The sequence below is a fragment of the Lissotriton vulgaris genome, chromosome 2_2 (genome assembly GCF_964263255.1).
Source record: "Lissotriton vulgaris chromosome 2_2, aLisVul1.2, whole genome shotgun sequence".
Lineage (NCBI taxonomy): Eukaryota > Metazoa > Chordata > Amphibia > Caudata > Salamandridae > Lissotriton > Lissotriton vulgaris.
In genome coordinates, this window is record NC_141688.1 from 297,144,520 (window position 1) to 297,163,938 (window position 19,419).

General features: G+C 41.4%; 2 protein-coding genes across 2 annotated transcripts in view; both read right to left on the bottom strand.

Moving 5' to 3' along the window:
* Nucleotides 1-1,517, bottom strand: part of LOC147729333 (embryonic protein UVS.2-like) — a 65,849-nt gene extending 64,332 nt beyond the window's left edge. Inside the window, exon 1 of the mRNA XM_086959826.1 lies at nucleotides 1,407-1,517. Within this exon, the coding sequence (XP_086815952.1) occupies nucleotides 1,407-1,475 (69 nt within the window). The 5' untranslated portion in view covers nucleotides 1,476-1,517. The remainder of the gene's footprint in view (nucleotides 1-1,406) is intronic.
* An 8,392-nt stretch (nucleotides 1,518-9,909) lies between these two features.
* Nucleotides 9,910-19,419, bottom strand: part of LOC147729334 (embryonic protein UVS.2-like) — a 241,931-nt gene continuing 232,421 nt past the window's right edge. The window contains exon 13 of the mRNA XM_086959827.1: nucleotides 9,910-9,965. Within this exon, the coding sequence (XP_086815953.1) occupies nucleotides 9,910-9,965 (56 nt within the window). The remainder of the gene's footprint in view (nucleotides 9,966-19,419) is intronic.

Below are 19,419 nucleotides of genomic sequence, written 5' to 3' on the forward strand. Positions count from 1 at the left end.
CTCCCAGGACTCACTAAAAGATCATCCAAACGCCAAACCTTAAATACATTCCTGGACCTCTCCTTAGGATTAGCCAATCGTAGACCAGCTATGTTTCAGAAGTTCAGCAAAACCCTGGGGCCTCATTTATGAAAAGTGACGCATCGCTGCCTGAAAACAGCGATGCGTCACTTTTCACTGCGCCCTCCTTGCAACACCAATGATGCGTCATATTTACAGTATGACACATCATGTCGCAAGGAGTTACAGATACGTCAGTATTTCTGACGTATCTGTAAGCACAAAAGTCACGCATTGCTGGGGTGTGTCACAAAAGTGACGCAACTGCAGCAATGCGTCCTTTCACATGGAGCAAGACCCATGTGAAAGGGCTTGCGTCAGTCTTACGCCTGCTGTGAGGCAGGCGCAAGATTTTGACGCAACAGCATCCTAAAAGTGAAGCAGTGAAATCTCATAGATTTCACTGCGTCACTATTACGAGGCTTTTTGCGGAGGAACGCCCCCTCTGCATACATTATACCTGACGCAGGTATAATGTAGCGCAGGGGTTAACAAAGTGACGCATCTGCTTAGATGCGTCACTTTGTAAATATTGCGCAACAGGAGGCATGTTTTACGCCTCCGATGCGTCACAAAAAGTGACGCATCGGAAGCGCAAAACTGACGCAAGGGCTCATAGATAAGCCCCCTGGTTTCTTAGCTCGAGAAATCACGTGACAATATACCAGGTCACAAATTATTACCTAACACTCCTGACTGGCAAGCTTAGCTAACAGTAGTTGAAGCGAAATTGTCGAGGGAACCCGCAGCAGTATGCAACACTTCAGAACCAAACAACAGATAAAGAAGCCTATGATATGATGTAGACCACAATCCACATCTTATAGACGTACTATAATTCATACACTGCTCTCTACAACTGGAACCCCAACCCACCCACTGCTAAAGACGAAACACAGAACTCACACAATAAACAGGAACCTGACTGAACAGGCAAAAACAAAACACAAAGAGATACATTCATTATACAAAGTGTGCCTCTAGTTCTTCTTCTTTGTATTTGTTATACAACCAAAATATTTATAAAAATGTATTGTAACACTTGGAAAGTTGAATCTCTTTCTGTATTAGTGTGGAGTGCATTGTATTCCCCAACCTAGGATTGGTTACTATATTTATAGCTTCCCCTATTTTTTGCTTCATGAAACTATTGTATTGTGAACACTCAAGGTTTCTCATGATCCGAGAGACTGGCTTTATCATTTAGAAAATAAATAAAGAAATATTCAACAACAAAAAAAACACTGTTACATCAGCACTTACACAGAACCATATATAACACTGTTACTGCAGCTCTCACCTGCACCTGCACTCAGCTATATATACCATTGCTAAAGGGGCCTCACCTGTACAGGTAAGCTCCAGCAGGTGCTCAGCAGACACGCTGCGACCAGGGCCCATCCTCTGCTGTCCATCCTCGGGTTCTGGGCAGTGCTCAGGTCACCAGAGGTCAATGTTTCTTCCTTCTAGGAGATGCTGTGTTGACCCAGACCAGTCCTTGATATACCCAGAAGAGGCTGGGCATCCTCCAATCAGCGTTCAGCCTCAAGCATGACACCTCTTTCTGCACAGGTCACAAGGTGTGTCTGTCCTGGAGAGGATGCCCTGGGGTCGCCTTTGAGGTGCCATAACCAAGATAATAAGCAGCTTTTAAGTGATGTAAATTTGGTTTTGCCACAGATCCTGCACCATGATATATTCTTGTTTGAAAATCTTTCACTCTGTTTTCTTTCAGTAAGAGGGTGAATTTGTGATTGGACACAGATGCACCTTCAAGGGTTCGGCTCCTCAAACAACAACAAAAATCCTCGAGGCACTGAAAGATCCAGATTGGAGAAGATCACAGGAGACACAAAAAGTGCATCTAATGAGCTGGACTTGCGTCTGAAGAGTACATTTGATTTTCCATGCAAAGTTAGGTGAATCTCTGACAAAATATCGTTTACAAAAATATCTACCTACAAAATCATCGCAACAAAAATATCGATTACAAAAATATCGACATGCTATCTCTAACAAGGTAAATACAAAAAAATAGAAAAAAAAATATCGGTCAAAAATATCGTTTGTTTTAAATAAAAAAAATATGTAATATAAATAAAATAATACTTATACATGTAATACATATAGTTAACAATATCTTATAATATTTAAAATTAATAAATAATACATAATTTAATAAAAAAGAATTAATTAATAATATAAATATAATACATAGTATATACTTCCTTGATACTAACGTTTAAAAATATTTTTAATAACTTATAAATAAATAAAAAATATTATAAATTACAAATAAATGTATACACATAAAATAATAATTCAAACAAAAATTAATAAAAATGTAAAACAAATTTAAAAAGTAAGGAAATGTTGGATAGGGTAGGGGTAAAAATTTCTATTCCCACTCCAGAGAGTGCAGCAGTAGGGAAAGTGTTGGACAGCGTAGGGGTAAAAATTACTATTCCCACTCCAGAGAGTGCAACAGTAAGGAAAATGTTGGATAGCGTAGGGGTAAAAATTACTATTCCAACTCCAGAGAGTGCAATAGTAGGGAAAGTATTGGATAGCGTAGAAGGTAAAAAAAACATACTTATAAATAAATTAATAATTTAAAATAATACAAAAATAATTATTAAATACATATAAACTATTTACAAATACCAATACATAATTATTAAAAACATGATTAGCACTAAATAATTAAGTAAAAATAAATTAGTAATAAATACAAATTAATGATAATAAATTACAAATGAATAATTAATTAACAATAATATAATTAACAAAACAATGAATTAAAATAAATTATTACTTATTTATATTAAAATTACTTCCCACCCTATTCCCCTATAAACCCATAACCCGCTAAAGAATATAATTATCAATTAATCAATTAATTGAAATGAATTACCAATTAATAAAAATTAAATTCAAATTAATTATAATTAATTTATATTTCCTAGAAAATAATAATTAATTTAGTATAGTTAAATTACTTCCCACCCATATTCCCCTATAAACCCATAACCCGCTACAGAACATACATATCAATTAATCAATTATTTAAAATTAATTACCAATTAACAGAAATGTATTACAAATGTATTCAAATTAATTTATAATTCCTGAAAATTAATAATTAATTTAGTATAATTAAATTACTTCCCACCCTATTCCCCTAAAAAACCCATAACCCGCAACAGAACATAATTATCAATTAATCAATTAATTGAAATTAATTACCAATTAATAAAATTAATTACCAATGAATTCAAATAATTTTATAATTCCTCATAATTAATAATTAATTTAGTATAATTCAATTACTTCCCATCCTATTCCCCTATAAACCCAGAACCTGCTACCGTACTAAAATACAAAATTTACTTAAATTACATAAATAAAAATTAAATACATATTAAATACATACTATACATAAAAATCATACAAAAAACTATATTAGTAACATCGATAATAGTAACATCAATATTAGTAGCACAGATATTACTAACATCGATATTAAACATATCGATATAACTTACCTTCTATATTATGTCCCTCCGATATTTAAACATCAACATTATTCTATGTCAATATTTAAAACTCGATATTTTTTCTGCCTACCAAGTTAGGTAGCTTTGTAGATAGATCAGAGTAAAACCGCTGTAAATTGAAGGCAGGGTGGGACGATGAAAGGAAGAGTAGGAGGATGAAAGGCAGAGTAGGAGGATGCAAGGCAGAGTTTTAAGATGAAGGTAACATTCTAGGATGAAATGCAGAGTAGTAGGGTAGTAGGATGAAAGGCAGAGTGGGAGTATGATAGGAAGGGTGGAAGGATGAAAGGAAGAGTGTAGGAACGAAAGTCAGAGTAGGAGAATGAAAGGCAGAGTAGTGGGATGAAACGAAGGGGAAAGTAAAAAAAGGCAGGGTTAGAGGGTGAAAGAATGGATAGAAAAACAAACATAGGAGGAGGCTGCACGAAAGGAAGGCTATATGGACATAAAAAAGGTACAAGGCTGTGGACAGACAGAAGGAAGGGTAGAAGAAAGAGTGAAATTATGTAAGGAAGGATGGTTTCACCAGGTACATACAGCCTTCCACCCTCACGAAGGGAATATGGTGCCCCTTCCTGAATTACATACCTCAATCTCAGCTCCACATCTCCCTAATAAAGAAATTCCCAATCAGTGCAGGAGAGCCCGCCCACTGCCTGCCAGCTTTTCACTAAAAAGCACCTTATTTATCCACCAGTCATTGGATAGTGCTGGCATCCTAAAGTTTGGCTAAAGTCTATTACTATAAATGCACTTTATTGCTATCGTCGTTTCTAACTCAATTTTACTATGGATGGTTGTTTTTCATGTATCTTTTATTATTCTAAAGTTTTTTGGGTATATTGACAACTTTAGCTGCTAGCACAAGGTACTTTAGTTTCTGCTGCTGAAAGTTTACCAGCACAATTGCACTTTAAGGCTAAATCTGTCTTAAATGTTATTTTATTGGGCCTTTTTTATCTTCGCATGTCTTATTATTTTAAAGTTTTTCTTAGAGTAATGCATTGTATACTGTAAATTATAGCTGCTGGCACACTGCACTCTATTTTTGCATACTGATCATTTGCAGCCAAACAAACTAGGGGGTCGATTACGATGACGGACGGAAGGATGACCGCCGGGCAGGAAGTAGCCACCGCCGGGACGGCGGGGGCAATCCGTCCGCCATCCTCCCTGAAATGACCCCCCGCCACATTAGGATGGCTGTCCACCGCTTTTCCGCCGCGGTCGCCTTGCGACCGTGGCGGAAAAGGTCTAAAATGGTGGCGGTGTCTATCAGACACCGCCAGCCATATTAGGATGGGCTTAGGAGGAATGCCTTTCCGCCACGGAAAAGCATACAGTCCTTGCTTTGGGGGCCCGTTGCGGGCCCCCAGGGTGAAGGAGGTAGTTTGGGGGTACACATGGGTGGTACCTATGGTACCCCCTGCGTTTCAAAGTACAACATTGCAGATACCGAGCGGTGCCTGTCATGTTGTGCTTTGAAACGCACAACATGCATTTTTAGTATTGCGGCAGGCGGTGCTTTCAGCACCGCCCGCCGCAATGTTAAAAATGCGGGATGCACTTGCCACTGTGGCGGGTGCATCCTAATTCGGCACATAGGACCTCCGCCATTATGGCGGACGGTCCCTTGCCACGACAGTATGGCGGACGGACTAAGTCGGTCCGCCATCCTAATCGGCCCTATGTTAGGGCTTAGTTGTAGATTTTTGCTTGGATATAAATGTGCACTGTAGCTGCAAAATATTCATCTAATTTTGTTTTTTTTTATGTACTTCGCTGATTGTAATGATTTTAAGTAATCAACAAATAAATATTTACTTACTTACTTACTCCAGTCATTTGTTTTCCTTCAAAGAGCATGATTTCTTTCGTTTTTTAGGGGTAGATGTAACAGGTGTCATTATAACTAGCGTAATTACTAGTAATCACTGCAATATTACTGGGAATTATGCATGAAGAGCTTAAAGCAGCATTCACCACTATTATCTAAATACAAAATGCACCCTTGTGTCTAAAATGACAATAAGGGTAAATGCTTCAGGACACCCCCAGAAGTAGCCAGCAGCACCTAGATCCTTCTTCCTGTGCTCCCGCAGTAGGACTTTTGCCCAAAATTATTCTTACTCAATGTAGAGAAATTGCGTAATTTCAGCAATTTTGCATCACAATAGTGATGTGTGATTATTCAAATTACTCCAATTACTCTAGGGTAATTACAATTTTGCCCAGCCCTAGTTTTTTCATGGTGTATGATATGTTTTCTTTTCTTTTCATAGATAATTGCGGCATCTGTTTTCTGTTTTCTTCTGGTCTAATATTTTTTATCCCATAATGTAAAATATCTTCTGTTTTCTTTTGTAGTGCATGAGTTCTTGTTGTCCTAAATGGTGCATAGAGTCTTTTCGTTTATTTTTGCAGGAGCTTTGACTCCTGGCCTTTCTCTATTTCCTTACAGACATCCTGTGCTAGTTTGTGCCTATTTTATTCCACAATCTTTTGCTGCATAGGGAGTCATACAGGGTTCTGCCAGTGCACCTTTACCACTGACATGCACAACCCCCAGCTGTTCCACTACTGGACATACATATAGTGCTGCCTATTCACCTCAACATTGACATACACAACCCCCAGCTGTTCCAGTACTGGACAGGCACTTAGCTCTGCCTCTTCACCTCACCACTGACATACACAACTACCAGCTGTTCCAGTACTGGACATACATATAGCTCTGCCTATTTACCCCAACACTGAAATACACAACCTCTATCTGTTCCAGTACTGGACATACACATAGCTCTGCCAATGCACCTTAACACTGACATGCACAACCTCCAGCTGTTCCAGTACTGGACATACACATAGCGCTGCCTATTCACCTCAACACTGACATACACAACCTCCATCTGTTCCGGTACTGGACATACACATAGCTCTGCCAATGCACCTTAACACTGACATGCACAACCTCCAGCTGTTCCAGTACTGGACATACACATAGCTCTGCCAATGCACCTCAACACTGACATACACAACCTCCAGCTGTTCCAGTACTGGACATACACATAGCTCTGCCAATGCACCTGAACACTGACTTACACAACCTCCAGCTGTTCATGTACTGGATATGCAGGTAGCTCTGCCTATTCACCTCAACACTGACATACAAAACCTCCAGCTGTTCATGTACTGGACATGCAGTTAGCTCTGCCTATTCAAATCACCACTGACATACACAACATCTAGCTGTTCCAGTTCTGGACATGCATGTAGCTCTGCCTATTTACCCCAACACTGACATACACAACCTCCATCTGTTCCGGTACAGGACATACACATAGCTCTGTCAATGCACCTTAACACTGACATGCACAACCTCCAGCTGTTCCAGTACTGGACATACACATAGCTCTGCCAGTGCACCACACCACTGACATACACTACCTCCAGCTGTTCCAGTACTGGACATACACATAGCTCTGCCAATGCACCTCAACACTGACATACACAACCTCCAGCTGTTCCAGTACTGGACATACACATAGCTCTGCCAATGCACCTGAACACTGACTTACACAACCTCCAGCTGTTCATGTACTGGACATGCAGGTAGCTCTGCCTATTCACCTCAACACTGACATACACAACCTCCAGCTGTTTCAGTACTGGACATAAACATAGCTCTGCCAATGCACCTCAACACTGACATACACAACCTCCAGCTGTTCCAGTACTGGCCATGCACACAGCTCTGCCTAATAAAATCAACACTGACATACACAACTTCCAGCTGTTCCAGTACTGGACATACACATAGCTCTGCCTATTCAAAACAACACTGATATACACAACTTCCAGCTGTTCCAGTACTGGACATGCACTTAGCTCTGCTGATTCACCTCACCACTGACATACACAACCTCCAGCTGTTCCAGTACTGGAAATACACATAGCTCTACCTATTCAAATCAACACTGACATACACAACCTCCAGCTGTTCCTGTGCTGGACATGCACTTAGCTCTGCCTATTCACCTCACCACTGACATACACAACCTCCAGCTGTTCCAGTACGGGACATAGACATAGCTCTGCAAGTATGCGCCAGCACTGACATGCAAAACATGCACCCATGTCAGAGGGTGAGGTAATGGGAGGTCCTAGTACAGAACAACTGGTGGGCACGGACGTTATTATGGCCAAACATAGGCTTTTGTGCTATTGATCATAGGTTTGCCACCCTGGCACCAAGAAAAAAGACTGGAAGCCATGGAGGGGCTGGAGTCGGATCTAGAGGATGGGGCTGTGCAGACCACAAATCACTAGGAGAGAATGGAAAAACTGCTGAAATCCGTGGCCATTATAAATGAAGATTTGGCGGCACTAGGTAGGCACAATAACATACACATCATAGGTATTGCAGAATCCACTAACACTGTACACTTAGATCTGTTTGTTGAGAGACGCTTGTGGTGAAGTGGGCACACCACTCATTAAGCCCCGCCCCAATCCTAAATGCACCCTGAGGTAGATTATTGCAAGAATGCTTAACTTCAGTGATCAGGCCGTGGCCCTTTGGCTGTCACGAGAAACTGGTCCATTACAATGGCAGGGTTCTACAATTCCCCTCTTCTCTGATTTCATCATAGTAGTGCAAGAAGTACATAAAACATTTGCAAATATCAAGTCAACACTGCAAAATGCTGTGTCTCTGGGTTGGTGTGGATGATAAAGCCCCCTTCTTTGATATCATGACTGCATAAAAACACTCTGGGGACCATGCGACCATCACGGTGTTCCACCCCTGATAGATCTCCCCTCGACTTGCATACCAGCGCCAGTGGGGATCTCTTCATACAGGCTGGCGCTTGCAAGCTACTACCTACCTATGTCTTGTGGTAAATGGCGCCATCACTTTTATGCTCCTTTAATTCAGGCGGGCAGGACCGCTTACACGCTCGATCTCATGCCTTCCATTTCTGTCAGAACTCATACTCATAACTGCACTGCAACCCTAGGGCGCTAGCACCAACCTGAGAATGTCGTTCGACTCAATCGCAGCTATCACTGACAATAGAGCAAATACAAAAGTATATACAGCTGAAGATGCAAGTCAAATTTACAAACTCATCAAGGAATCGAAAACTTTTGATGCACAAGGAGGATCTGTGACACAACAGTTAAAACAACTTGAGTATCTTACCAGACGAGAACTAAACCAGAGGTTACATGCCACGACGCTAATTCAGTATCATCATGTGAAACGAATTCCCAGAGGACTCAGACTAGCTATAAGACCGATGCTATACAGATTAAATAGTAATCCTCAATTCATGGAGAAATGGTTCGAGATCTTGAACAATGTTCCTTGGATTTGATCCTATTGTTAATCGAAGAACTCGCAAAGACCATACGAGATCTCGAAGAGGAAATCTTTAATGTAAAACGAGAACTGTCAGAGAGAACGGAGGAGGATACATGGGCTAGGATCTTAGAGGACATCAACACAAGATTGGACAAATACGGAAAAGAGTTGCAAGAGACGAAGCTACGCAAATTTAAACGCGACACTATTGATTATAAGTTAAACGAAGCGTACACTTGGGCGGAAGTTTACGCAAAGAGAAGATTCATTAGTAAAAGACAACAACCAGCTTCCTCAGAGGAAAGTGTAGTCTCGGATAGTGACTTAAACACCGCAAGGCAGCCTCTAATTGCTCAGCAATCTCAGAAACCAACCTCACAAACTTCTGACCAGACGGATATAACATCTAAACCATCATCGAGTGCTTTTTTAGAGAAGGATTTACCACCGAGCAAACCACCAGAAGTTTCAGCAACACGAGAAGAGGACAAAGAAAAAGAAAAGGAGAAGGACAAAGAGCCATCAAAGAAGACGGGATTGCGAAGCCAGACCAAAATCTCATAATCAACATCTCTAGTTATTCTCTTTCAAACTTTGAAGAAAAACTGTTAAACAAAGGGACATCCTTCGTGAGCACATACCATACCAATGCATTAGAAATTGAAGTGGTATTTTTCAAATTCATGAGAATATTGAGGTTAAAGCATTTCTTCACGATATTGAATCCAATTGATAACACAGAAGATGCAGACAGGCAATTTAAACCAAAAAGCTACTTTATGGCACCAGTATCCCATAAAACTCTTGATACGTTCGAGACCTTAGTAAAGGCTGACATGAGCAGAATTCAGTTCAAGAGGAAACTAAGAAATCTAACGCGGGCGGAATACAGTGCTCTTCAAAAGATTGGCAAAGAACAACGCTTTAATGTTTCAGAAAGCAGATAAGGGTGGAGGACTGGTTCTCATGGATTTTGTTTTCTACAAGCAAAAAGGAGATGAACATGTGCAGAACACTGAAACATATGCTAAACTTGAGAATGATCCTACGACGAGTATCTCCCAAAATTTGGACAACATCTTGGATAAAGCTGAGGAATTGAACTGGATTGACAATACCACTAAACGATATTTGAGGCAGATATATCCTACAAGACCGAAAATTTACTTTCTACCGAAAGTACATAAAAATTTGAGTGACCCACCGTTCAGGCCCATTGTGTCTGGGTGTTCTTCAATTTTTGAGAATCTTGGCATTTTCATTGATGCACATATGCAATCATTTATTCGAAATTGGTCAACATATTTGGAGGACACATCAGATTTTTTGAGAAGTCTCGCAACCATCACGACTGATGTAAGCACTGATTGGACACTTTGCACTATTGATGTCGCCTCCTTGTACACATCAATCCCTCACAAGCAAGGGTTGGAAGCTATGGAATGGGCCTTGCTTAGATCAGATAAACCGGATGAGCTCAAATACCTGATACTACAGCTACTGGAATTTTGTCTCGAAAATAGTTACTTTCTTTGGCAAGGCGAGTTCTACACTCAACTCACAGGCACGGCTAGGGGATTTCCGGGGGCATGTATTTATGCCAACATTTTCATGGCAAAATTTGAGTTGGATTATATACTAGAGGACCTCACATGGCAGCAAGGAATTGTATACTATAGGCTTTACATTGACGATATGTTCAAAATATGGAAACGTCCTACTGCAGAACTTCTTCAAAACATCAACAGCTTAAATTTGGCTAACCCTAGGATACAATTCACGTATAATGTGAGCATGACGTCATTACCATTTCTGGAGGTCTTAGTTGAACTCAAGGATGGATCCATCCAAACAAAATTGTCTAAGAAAGAAACTGACAAAAACACAGCATTATTGTATGGAAGCTTCCACCCGGCAAACCTCATTAACAATCTTCCAGCATCACAGTGTATGAGGATCAAGAGAATTTCTTCAAACGCGGAAGAATGTGAAAAAAGTCTGAATCAACAGAAACAGAGATATTTGGACAGGGGTTACCCCAATAAGTTGTTAGAGGCACATCTGGATAAAATAAAAGCAATCTCAAGGACAGATCTTTTGCAAAAAAAATCCAAGTCAGTCAATAAAAGAATGGTCTTTGTTTCAAAATACTCATCAGCATCTAGGGACATACAGAAGATAATTCTCAAAAGATGGGAGATTGTGTCAGCTGAAAAGGATTTTGGAACATTGTTTAGGGATAGACCGTTATTTGCTTACAAAAGATCACAAAACCTAAAGGAGCTGCTTAGCAAACCAGCTAAAGAAATAACAGAACAAACGCCAATCTTCAAAGGTACAATGCGATGTTACAACTGTAAGAATTGCAACAATGCAATACTAGGAGATACCTTACTACACCCACTAACCGGTGAGAAGATACCACTGAGACATACAACAACTTGTAACTCTGAACATGTGGTCTATTCCATCAAGTGCCCATGTGGATTACTGTATGTGGGAAAGACGGACAGAAAACTGAAATTAAGACTTTCTGAGCACAAAAGTCTTATCCGCAACAAAAACCACACTTCTCCGTTGGCTAAGCATTGGACTGAAGCAGGGCATTCCATTGCCCAACTACGATTTCAAGTAATTGAATTGGTTCCACAGAGACTAGGTGTTGATAACGCGAAAATACTTCTCCAAAGAGAGACATTCTGGATTCGTAAATTACAGACACTCATACCGAATGGTTTGAATGATAAATCGGAGATGATGTGTTTTTTGTGACTCAAGTATATCTGAACCCTCGGGATGCCTGACACACAATGATACCTACACATAGGACTACATACAAACTAAAATGTGGTAGGCTGGTTAAACGTAATAGGCAGACAGTTTTCTAACTATGATTTATCACTGACTTTTTTAGAATGTATATAGGCAGGAACCTTAAAATGCTTGAGGTTGTGATAATTATCTGTATGAAATTCTTTTTGGGTTGATAACTGTTATTTTTTCCCCATATTGGTTGGCTTAATTCTTTCTCTTATTTCTTCTTGTTTTCCCCTTCTTTTCTCTTAATACTCTTTAGGTTTTCTGATACAGCGTGAAATATCTCATTCCAAACATATGTATTCCACCATTTATAAATGGCGGCAATTTTTGCATCCGCAATATCATGGAAGGGATTTCATTACGACAAGTATCACATTTCATATATTCTTTCGCGAATAGCATTCTTTTTGACCCAGTTCGGGTCAGTGACTGTTTCTAATGAGTCTCCAAAAGGTTAGGGAAGAGGCACTACTGTCAGAAGTGTTCTAACAGAGAACGCGATTGAGTCCTTCGCTTATGTTTACATGTCGAGGGATGAGTCTATAATAGAGAAGGGACTAATCCTGGTTCGTCAATCTCTAACAGGACGCCACTACGCGCGGTAGAGCTTCTACTTCTCGGTAAGTGAGGAGGATGATTTAATACCTACGGTCGTTCGAAACGAGGTCTTGCTTCTTACAAACCATTTTTTAACGGACGTTTTTCATATTGACAGGGCATTTTCAGTGAGATTCCGGCGAGACTGAAATTAGAACGGCAAGGCTCGCAGGTAAATCTGTGTTTACCAAACTGCTCTGTAGTCTTAATATACGTTTTTTTGACGCATCGATCTGATCACAATTCCTATTTCATTTAGGCTCACAAGAGAACGATACACAACACAGGTGAGCTCTTTATTTTGAGCATTCATGAAGTACAAGAATGCCGTTTTTTTGCCAATTGACCCACCGTATAATCACCAAAAAAAAAACCTTGCTTCCTCCCTTTTTGTTCCTTACAGATAATTCACAGCAAAAATATCCAGGTAAAAGCATTTGGCAATATGACATGTATGGTGTCAATCTAAGTTAGATTTTGCATTCTAAAACTCTATAACATTCCCCTTTTTCAGAGAATACAAAATTCTTGGGCATGATGACTTTAAATTGGAATTTATAATTTCTCCACATCTGTGGTAAGAAGCTGTTTATTCATAAAAATGTAACATTAGTTATTCTAGTTTCCTCTTTGCATCTTGAGTAATGAGATTACCTCTCTTTTTTCCCCTTTTTAATCACAGACCCCTGACGAAGAGGCTTCAGCCCCGAAATGCATTGGGTGTTGATTAATTGTTATGTTTCATGCTATATGAGTTGTTGAATCTGTTTGTATCCACCATGTTACTATGATATTGTTGTAAAAAGTGAAAATAGTTAAGTGGAATATAATTTATCTTTCAATTTTTGATGAAATAAATAGAATGTACTAAAAGAAAAAATTGTATTGAAGTAGTGCGTACTGGAGTCCTGGTGACTTACAACACCAGGCCACATTCATTAGAACTCATACCAAGACATATCCAGAGGGCATAGATTGCGACTGGGCATCTGTCATGGTGTTGCCAGCCCCCAGTGGTATACACACCTATGATAACTGTTTTCTTTCTATGTCTTATTGATTTTTCTTGTTTTGGGTTATGCCGGGCCCATGAAGGCCTGGTGTGGTTGCATGGAAGGGGGTTAATTCAATTGTTTGCTTTCATGTTCAGTTTTCCTTGAAATCCCAATGCTACCACAAGTCATGAACATCAGAAGCCTCAATGATCCACATAAAGGCAGACAAGTCGAGCAATACCTGGCACGTCATGGTACACAGATTTTCTTTCTGCAAGAAAGGTAGCTCCCTTCTGGGGCTCACAACACTATTTCAACTGTTATAGCATTTATCCCAGAGGTTTGAATCCTAATTCATAAAAACGTTCTACTCCACCACACACAATCCATCCTGGAAGAACGGGGCAGATATGCTTTGGTCACTGGTACACCAGAAGATGACACTGGCTAATATATGTGCCCGGTTTCAAGGATTTTGCTTAAAAATCAGAACTATGCTGGGGATCACGGGCCATCAGCATGGGGGCACACAGTCACCTTACCACATCAGTACCTACGGCCCCAAATCCAGACTAACTCATAGTGCTCTACCTCCTCTCCTAACCTTCCAGAGAGAGCGGTTGCCTAGCACCCCAGAACACAAACACGCTGAACTACCTCAAAAGTCGCAGTAGCAAGTCCTCACTTTTTTTTCTCACTTACAAATGTTCACAATAAAGGGAAAGAGACATGTGGAAAGATTACAATATTTATTGAAACCAGCATGCTCTCATGCAAAAACTGTGCTGTAATTTGGAGATCTTCTGTAAGTCAATAATGGGATTAGCACAACTAATAAACTGCACACAATAAAAAGCCCTTTCATAGTGAATGACAAATCAGCTTAAGCCTACCCTTGCTATGGAAAAAATATATTATACTAAAGATCTCTTGGATTAGTACCGGACCCCATTCCCTAGAGTCATAATCAGTTGGTCTACACCTCAGGCTCGTAGCTCCTTCATCTCAGGACTTCTTCTCTGCAAGCTTCGTTGGGCTCTGTTTTTAGAAATGCAAGTGTTGACTTATATGATAAGACTTGTTCTGTTAAAAATCAGCATTTGGATTCATCTATAGTGTCAAGGTGTTATTGTCTGAACACAGAGAAAAACAGGGCAGAATGTTGTTTGGCCTTGCATGTTGTACAGACTGAACCCCAGCAGAAGAACAGAATAATAATACATGTGCATCTTATTTCAAAAATAACAATGTGGCACAAAAACAAGTTTTTTACTGCGTAACATGTACAAAGCATAGCAGCCTTTTATGTATGTGCTTTGGCTAACATAAGGGAAAACCACAGTAGACCTTATAGGGGACTCACAACTGGTGTTAGAGTTTAAGTCCAACACCTTCCCTACTGATACACTGACTAGAGCTAGAATAGTAATTTATACTATTCCAAAGTTCAGCACTTCCCCAAAGCAGGTCGCTAAATAGGCAAATAGCAAAATAGGTCGGTAGTTGGCAAGTACTAGAGGGTCTAGTGAGGGTTTCTTCAGAAGAGGGTAATTTTGCGTGTTTCCATCTGAGCTGCACCACCGCCGTCTGAAGAGACAGATTAACAATATCTACTACCACTGGCGGGCATCCTCCAATAAGGCATGCTCGCCCCTCCCCCCACTTCTGACCACACCCATTATTATTTCCGGCACATCGCATGTCAAATTACATCTGTAATCGAGCCCTTATGTAAAATCTACCTTTCCATTTATAACATAAATGTTTTATATCACGTCGTGAGGCTTATATCTCCCTCGGTAAAGCTGTGTGTATGTTTGACAACATAAATGTCAGGATTGTGCCAGACTGATTCCATGCACACCCTGTGGATATGTTGGCCTGTGTCCCTGCTAGCGACAGTGCACGATCAGTACCCCTAATCCTACAGAGCAACAAATGTGTGTGCAACCTTAGATCATGATAACTTTGATCCCCTAGAACACCTTCTTTTGGATTCTCATGCATACCTAAAGAAGTACACGAGAAATACTCAGCAAGGCATTTCAATATTTAATAAAGCGTTGTGATTCTTGCGTAGATTTTGTGTGCTGTGATAATTAGTAGAATGAAACAGATTTATGTAATTAACAGCACAAGAACAGTGGGAAGGATGAACATTTCCACCATCGTGCTAAGACAGTGAATATTTGCAGGCATTTCAGTACTGTGTGTGGTGGTACTCCTACCTGGCACTCCCTGACCTAGTTTTGCCAAGGGTGGGTGATCTGCCAAATTCCTGCAAAGGTTGACTAACTCGCCATTACCCATGGGTAAGTGTCATCAGGCTGTCCGTCTTGGTGTAGACACAGGAATCAGCTGAGCTGGAATTCCGACCTGTGGTAACCCCGCAGTGTCATCTGAGTGCTCCTCTGCCTAAACAAGGAAGGGGCTGTGTATTTATAACAACAAACCTCATGTGGCCATGTTGCAACTGCTGTCAGGAAGTCATTGTTTATTCTAGATGAATAGCGCAGTCACCTATAGTACAATACCATAAATAAAATGTGTGCTCTAAACTTTATTCAAGGTATTGTGATAGTGTGCCTACGAAGTGGAACCAATGTAGATTCAGAGAATGCTATCCTGCAGGGTCGCGCATGCAAATGTCAAAAGTCAAAGTGTGATAAAAAGAGAAAGCAACTTAGGAAACGTGAGCACGTAAAATGGCAACTTTTCTTAACCGGGCCTCACCTAACCATGTGACATTAGGGCCTGCCTTTCTGGCTTTGCCAATGCAGGGAAAACAAGTAACAACAGAATTCCCTCTTACATACCAATAGAAGCACTCCCGGGAAGTTGGAATCATACATCAAACAACCAATAGGGTAGAGCTAAAGCCCAACCTTTGTATGTGTTAAAATAATAATAGTACAACTTGCAAACAGCTGAGCCTCCAACCAATCCCAAAAGCGAGGATGCATAAATAAAGCCGCCTGGGATGACTCATTCTTGTGCTCAGCTGACAAGGTACTTCTGTCTTTGAGAAATGCCCGGAGCTCCTCTAGTCACGGAAACACCATGAAGAGATACTAATAAGCAGCTTTTTGGTGTGATGAATTGGGTTTGCTACAAACCGCGCCTTGTAATATATTCCTGATTGAAAAAAAACAGGTTGCATATCCCTTCTGTAAAGAGGGTGCGCCTGTGATTGGACACAGCTCCTCTTGGGCTTCAAGACACCAAAAGAGCCAGATAGGAGAGAACCATGGATGAGACAACAAGCCCTACTAATGAACTGTACTTGCACCTAAAATGTATATTACATTTATTCGAGCCCTGGTTGATATACTTTTCAAGTTATGTTCGAAAACTAGAAATGAGTTAGAGGGCTGGAGACAGAATGACAGATAAACAGACAGACAGGCTGACAGGAGGGTGCGGATTCGCTAATATTTGGTGCAACACAACACAGCAAGACAACTTGCTGCGCTGTGCCTGTGTCAAATGAACAGGGCAGGAATGTGCTCTCGCTCAGTGCCTAGCTGCCTAGAGCCGATGCAGACAGCCTTGGTGCCTGCGTTACAGTGAGGATTGTTTTTGTGCAAATAGGAAACCTTTCTAAACAAAAAAATCCTAGGAGTAAAGAAGGAGAAGGCGTACCATTGTGAGGCGTTCCCAGGTTTAGAAGTGTTAGTGAGTCTGGGAGTGCAGTAAAAAGCCATGGGTGGGTGCATGGAACGCCGCCCCAGGGCAGAGTGACTCAAGGCAGGGACCCGCGCTGCCTAGTGTTACTCCAGATGTGCTATGTCACGAAGAGCCATGCAAAGGGGCTCTGCGTGGCATTGCAAATCTCCCTTAAGGGTTTGCATTGCCCTCGCATTACCTGGCGTGATGCAAGGGGCAATGCCTTCCCTTGATAGATCTCGCCCCCAGGTGCTGAAAGATGGCTTTGTGAGTTACAGGTCAGCACTGAAATTCTGAGTGGGTAGAAAGGCACACATTTGAATCAAAGCAGGGGCAACACAGCCTTCCATCCTTCCGGCGTCATTAAACTGAACAACATCACATTGAGTGGCAATAGCAGCTGTTGTTTTTAGCACTGAGAAATGGTCAAAGGGGTTTTTAAAAATAGATTCTGAGGATGGTCAGTGGCTAGGGTGACCAACTGGCATTGGTGCAAATTCAGGACGGTGAGTGTAAAAATTCAGGACAAAGGGTCAAAATTCAGGACACAAATTCAGGACAGGAGGTCAAAATTCAGGACAAAACTTCAGGACAATAGGTTCGTTTTACAGACACATCAGAGGTCGCGCAATAGTATATAAGTAAGCCCAGCCATTTCCAAACATATTCAACCATTTGCAAACCTATCCATCATGTATCCTTCCATCTATCATTTCACTCATCCATCCCTTCATCCATCCCCTCATCCATCCTTTCACTCATCCTCCATTATCCACCCATCCACCCTTTCACCCTATCCATCTGTACACTTATCCATCCACTCTTCATCCCATCCATCCATTCACTCATCCATTCAGCCATTTACCCTTTCATCAATCCAGCCATCCTTTCACTTACTAATCCTTCCACCCATCCACTCTTTTAGTCATCCATCCTCCCTTTCTCTCTCCATCGACCCCTTCACTTAGCCTTCCTTCCATCCATCCATCCACCCACCCATCCATCTACTCAACCACTCATGAATCCATCCATTGCCCCTATCACTCATCCATCTATCATTTCACTCCTTCACACATCTATTCATCCTTTTGTCCATCTACCCTCCCTTTCACTCACTCATCCATCCTTACACCCACCCTTTCACTCATATGTCCATTCATTCACCCTTGCACTTATCAATCCATCCATCATTTCACTCATCCACCTACCCCCATCACCCACCCACCCACCCACTCATCCATCCTTTCACCCACCCACCATCCAATCCACTGATCCATCCTTTCACCCACCCACTCATCATCCATCCATCCATCCTTTCACCCACCCACCCACTCATCATCCATCCATCCATCCTTTCACCCACCCACTTATCCATCCATCCATCCTTTCACCCACTCTCCATCCATCCATCCTTTCACCCACCCATCATCCATCCATCCATCCATCAGTCCTTCCCCTCATCATCCATCCATCCATCCCCTCATCATCCATCCATCCATCCTTCCACTCATCATCCATCCATCCTTTTCCCTCATCATTCATCCATCCTTTTCCCTCATCATCCATCCATCCTTCCCCTCATCATCCATCCATCCTTTTCCCTCATCATCCATCCATCCATCCATCTGCCATCCATCATTCCCCTCATCATCCATCCATCCTTTTCCCTCATCATCCATCCATCCTTTTCCCTCATCATCCATCCATCCATCCTTCCCCTCATCATCCATCCTTCCCCTCATCATCCATCCATTCCCTCCCCTCATCATCCATCCATTCCCTCATCATCCATCCGTCCATCCTTTGACCCACCCCCTCATAATCCATCCTTCCACCCTTCCCCTCATCATCCATCCTTTGACCCACCCACTCATCATCCATCCATCCATCCATCCATCCATCCCTCCCCTCATCATCCATCCATCCATCCTTCCACTCATCATCCATCCTTTCCCGTCATCCATCCATCCTTCCCCTCATCCATCCTTCCTTTCATCCATCCTTCCCCTCACCCATCCATCCATCCCATCCATTTATCCTGCCCCTCATCCATCCATCCTTCCCCTCCATCCATCATTCCTTTCATCCATCCTTCCCCTCACCCATCCATCCATCCCATCCATTCATCCTGCCCCTCATCCATCCATCCTTCCCCTCCATCCATCCTTCCCCTCATCCATTTATCCTTCCCCTCCATCCATCCTTCCCCTCATCCATTTATTCTTCCCCTCATCCATCCATCCTTCCCCTCCATCCATCATCCTTCCCCTCATCCATCTTTCCCCTCATCAATCATCCAGCTACCCTTCCACCCATACATCCAGCTATTTACATTTTCTCTCCATCCTTCCCCTCA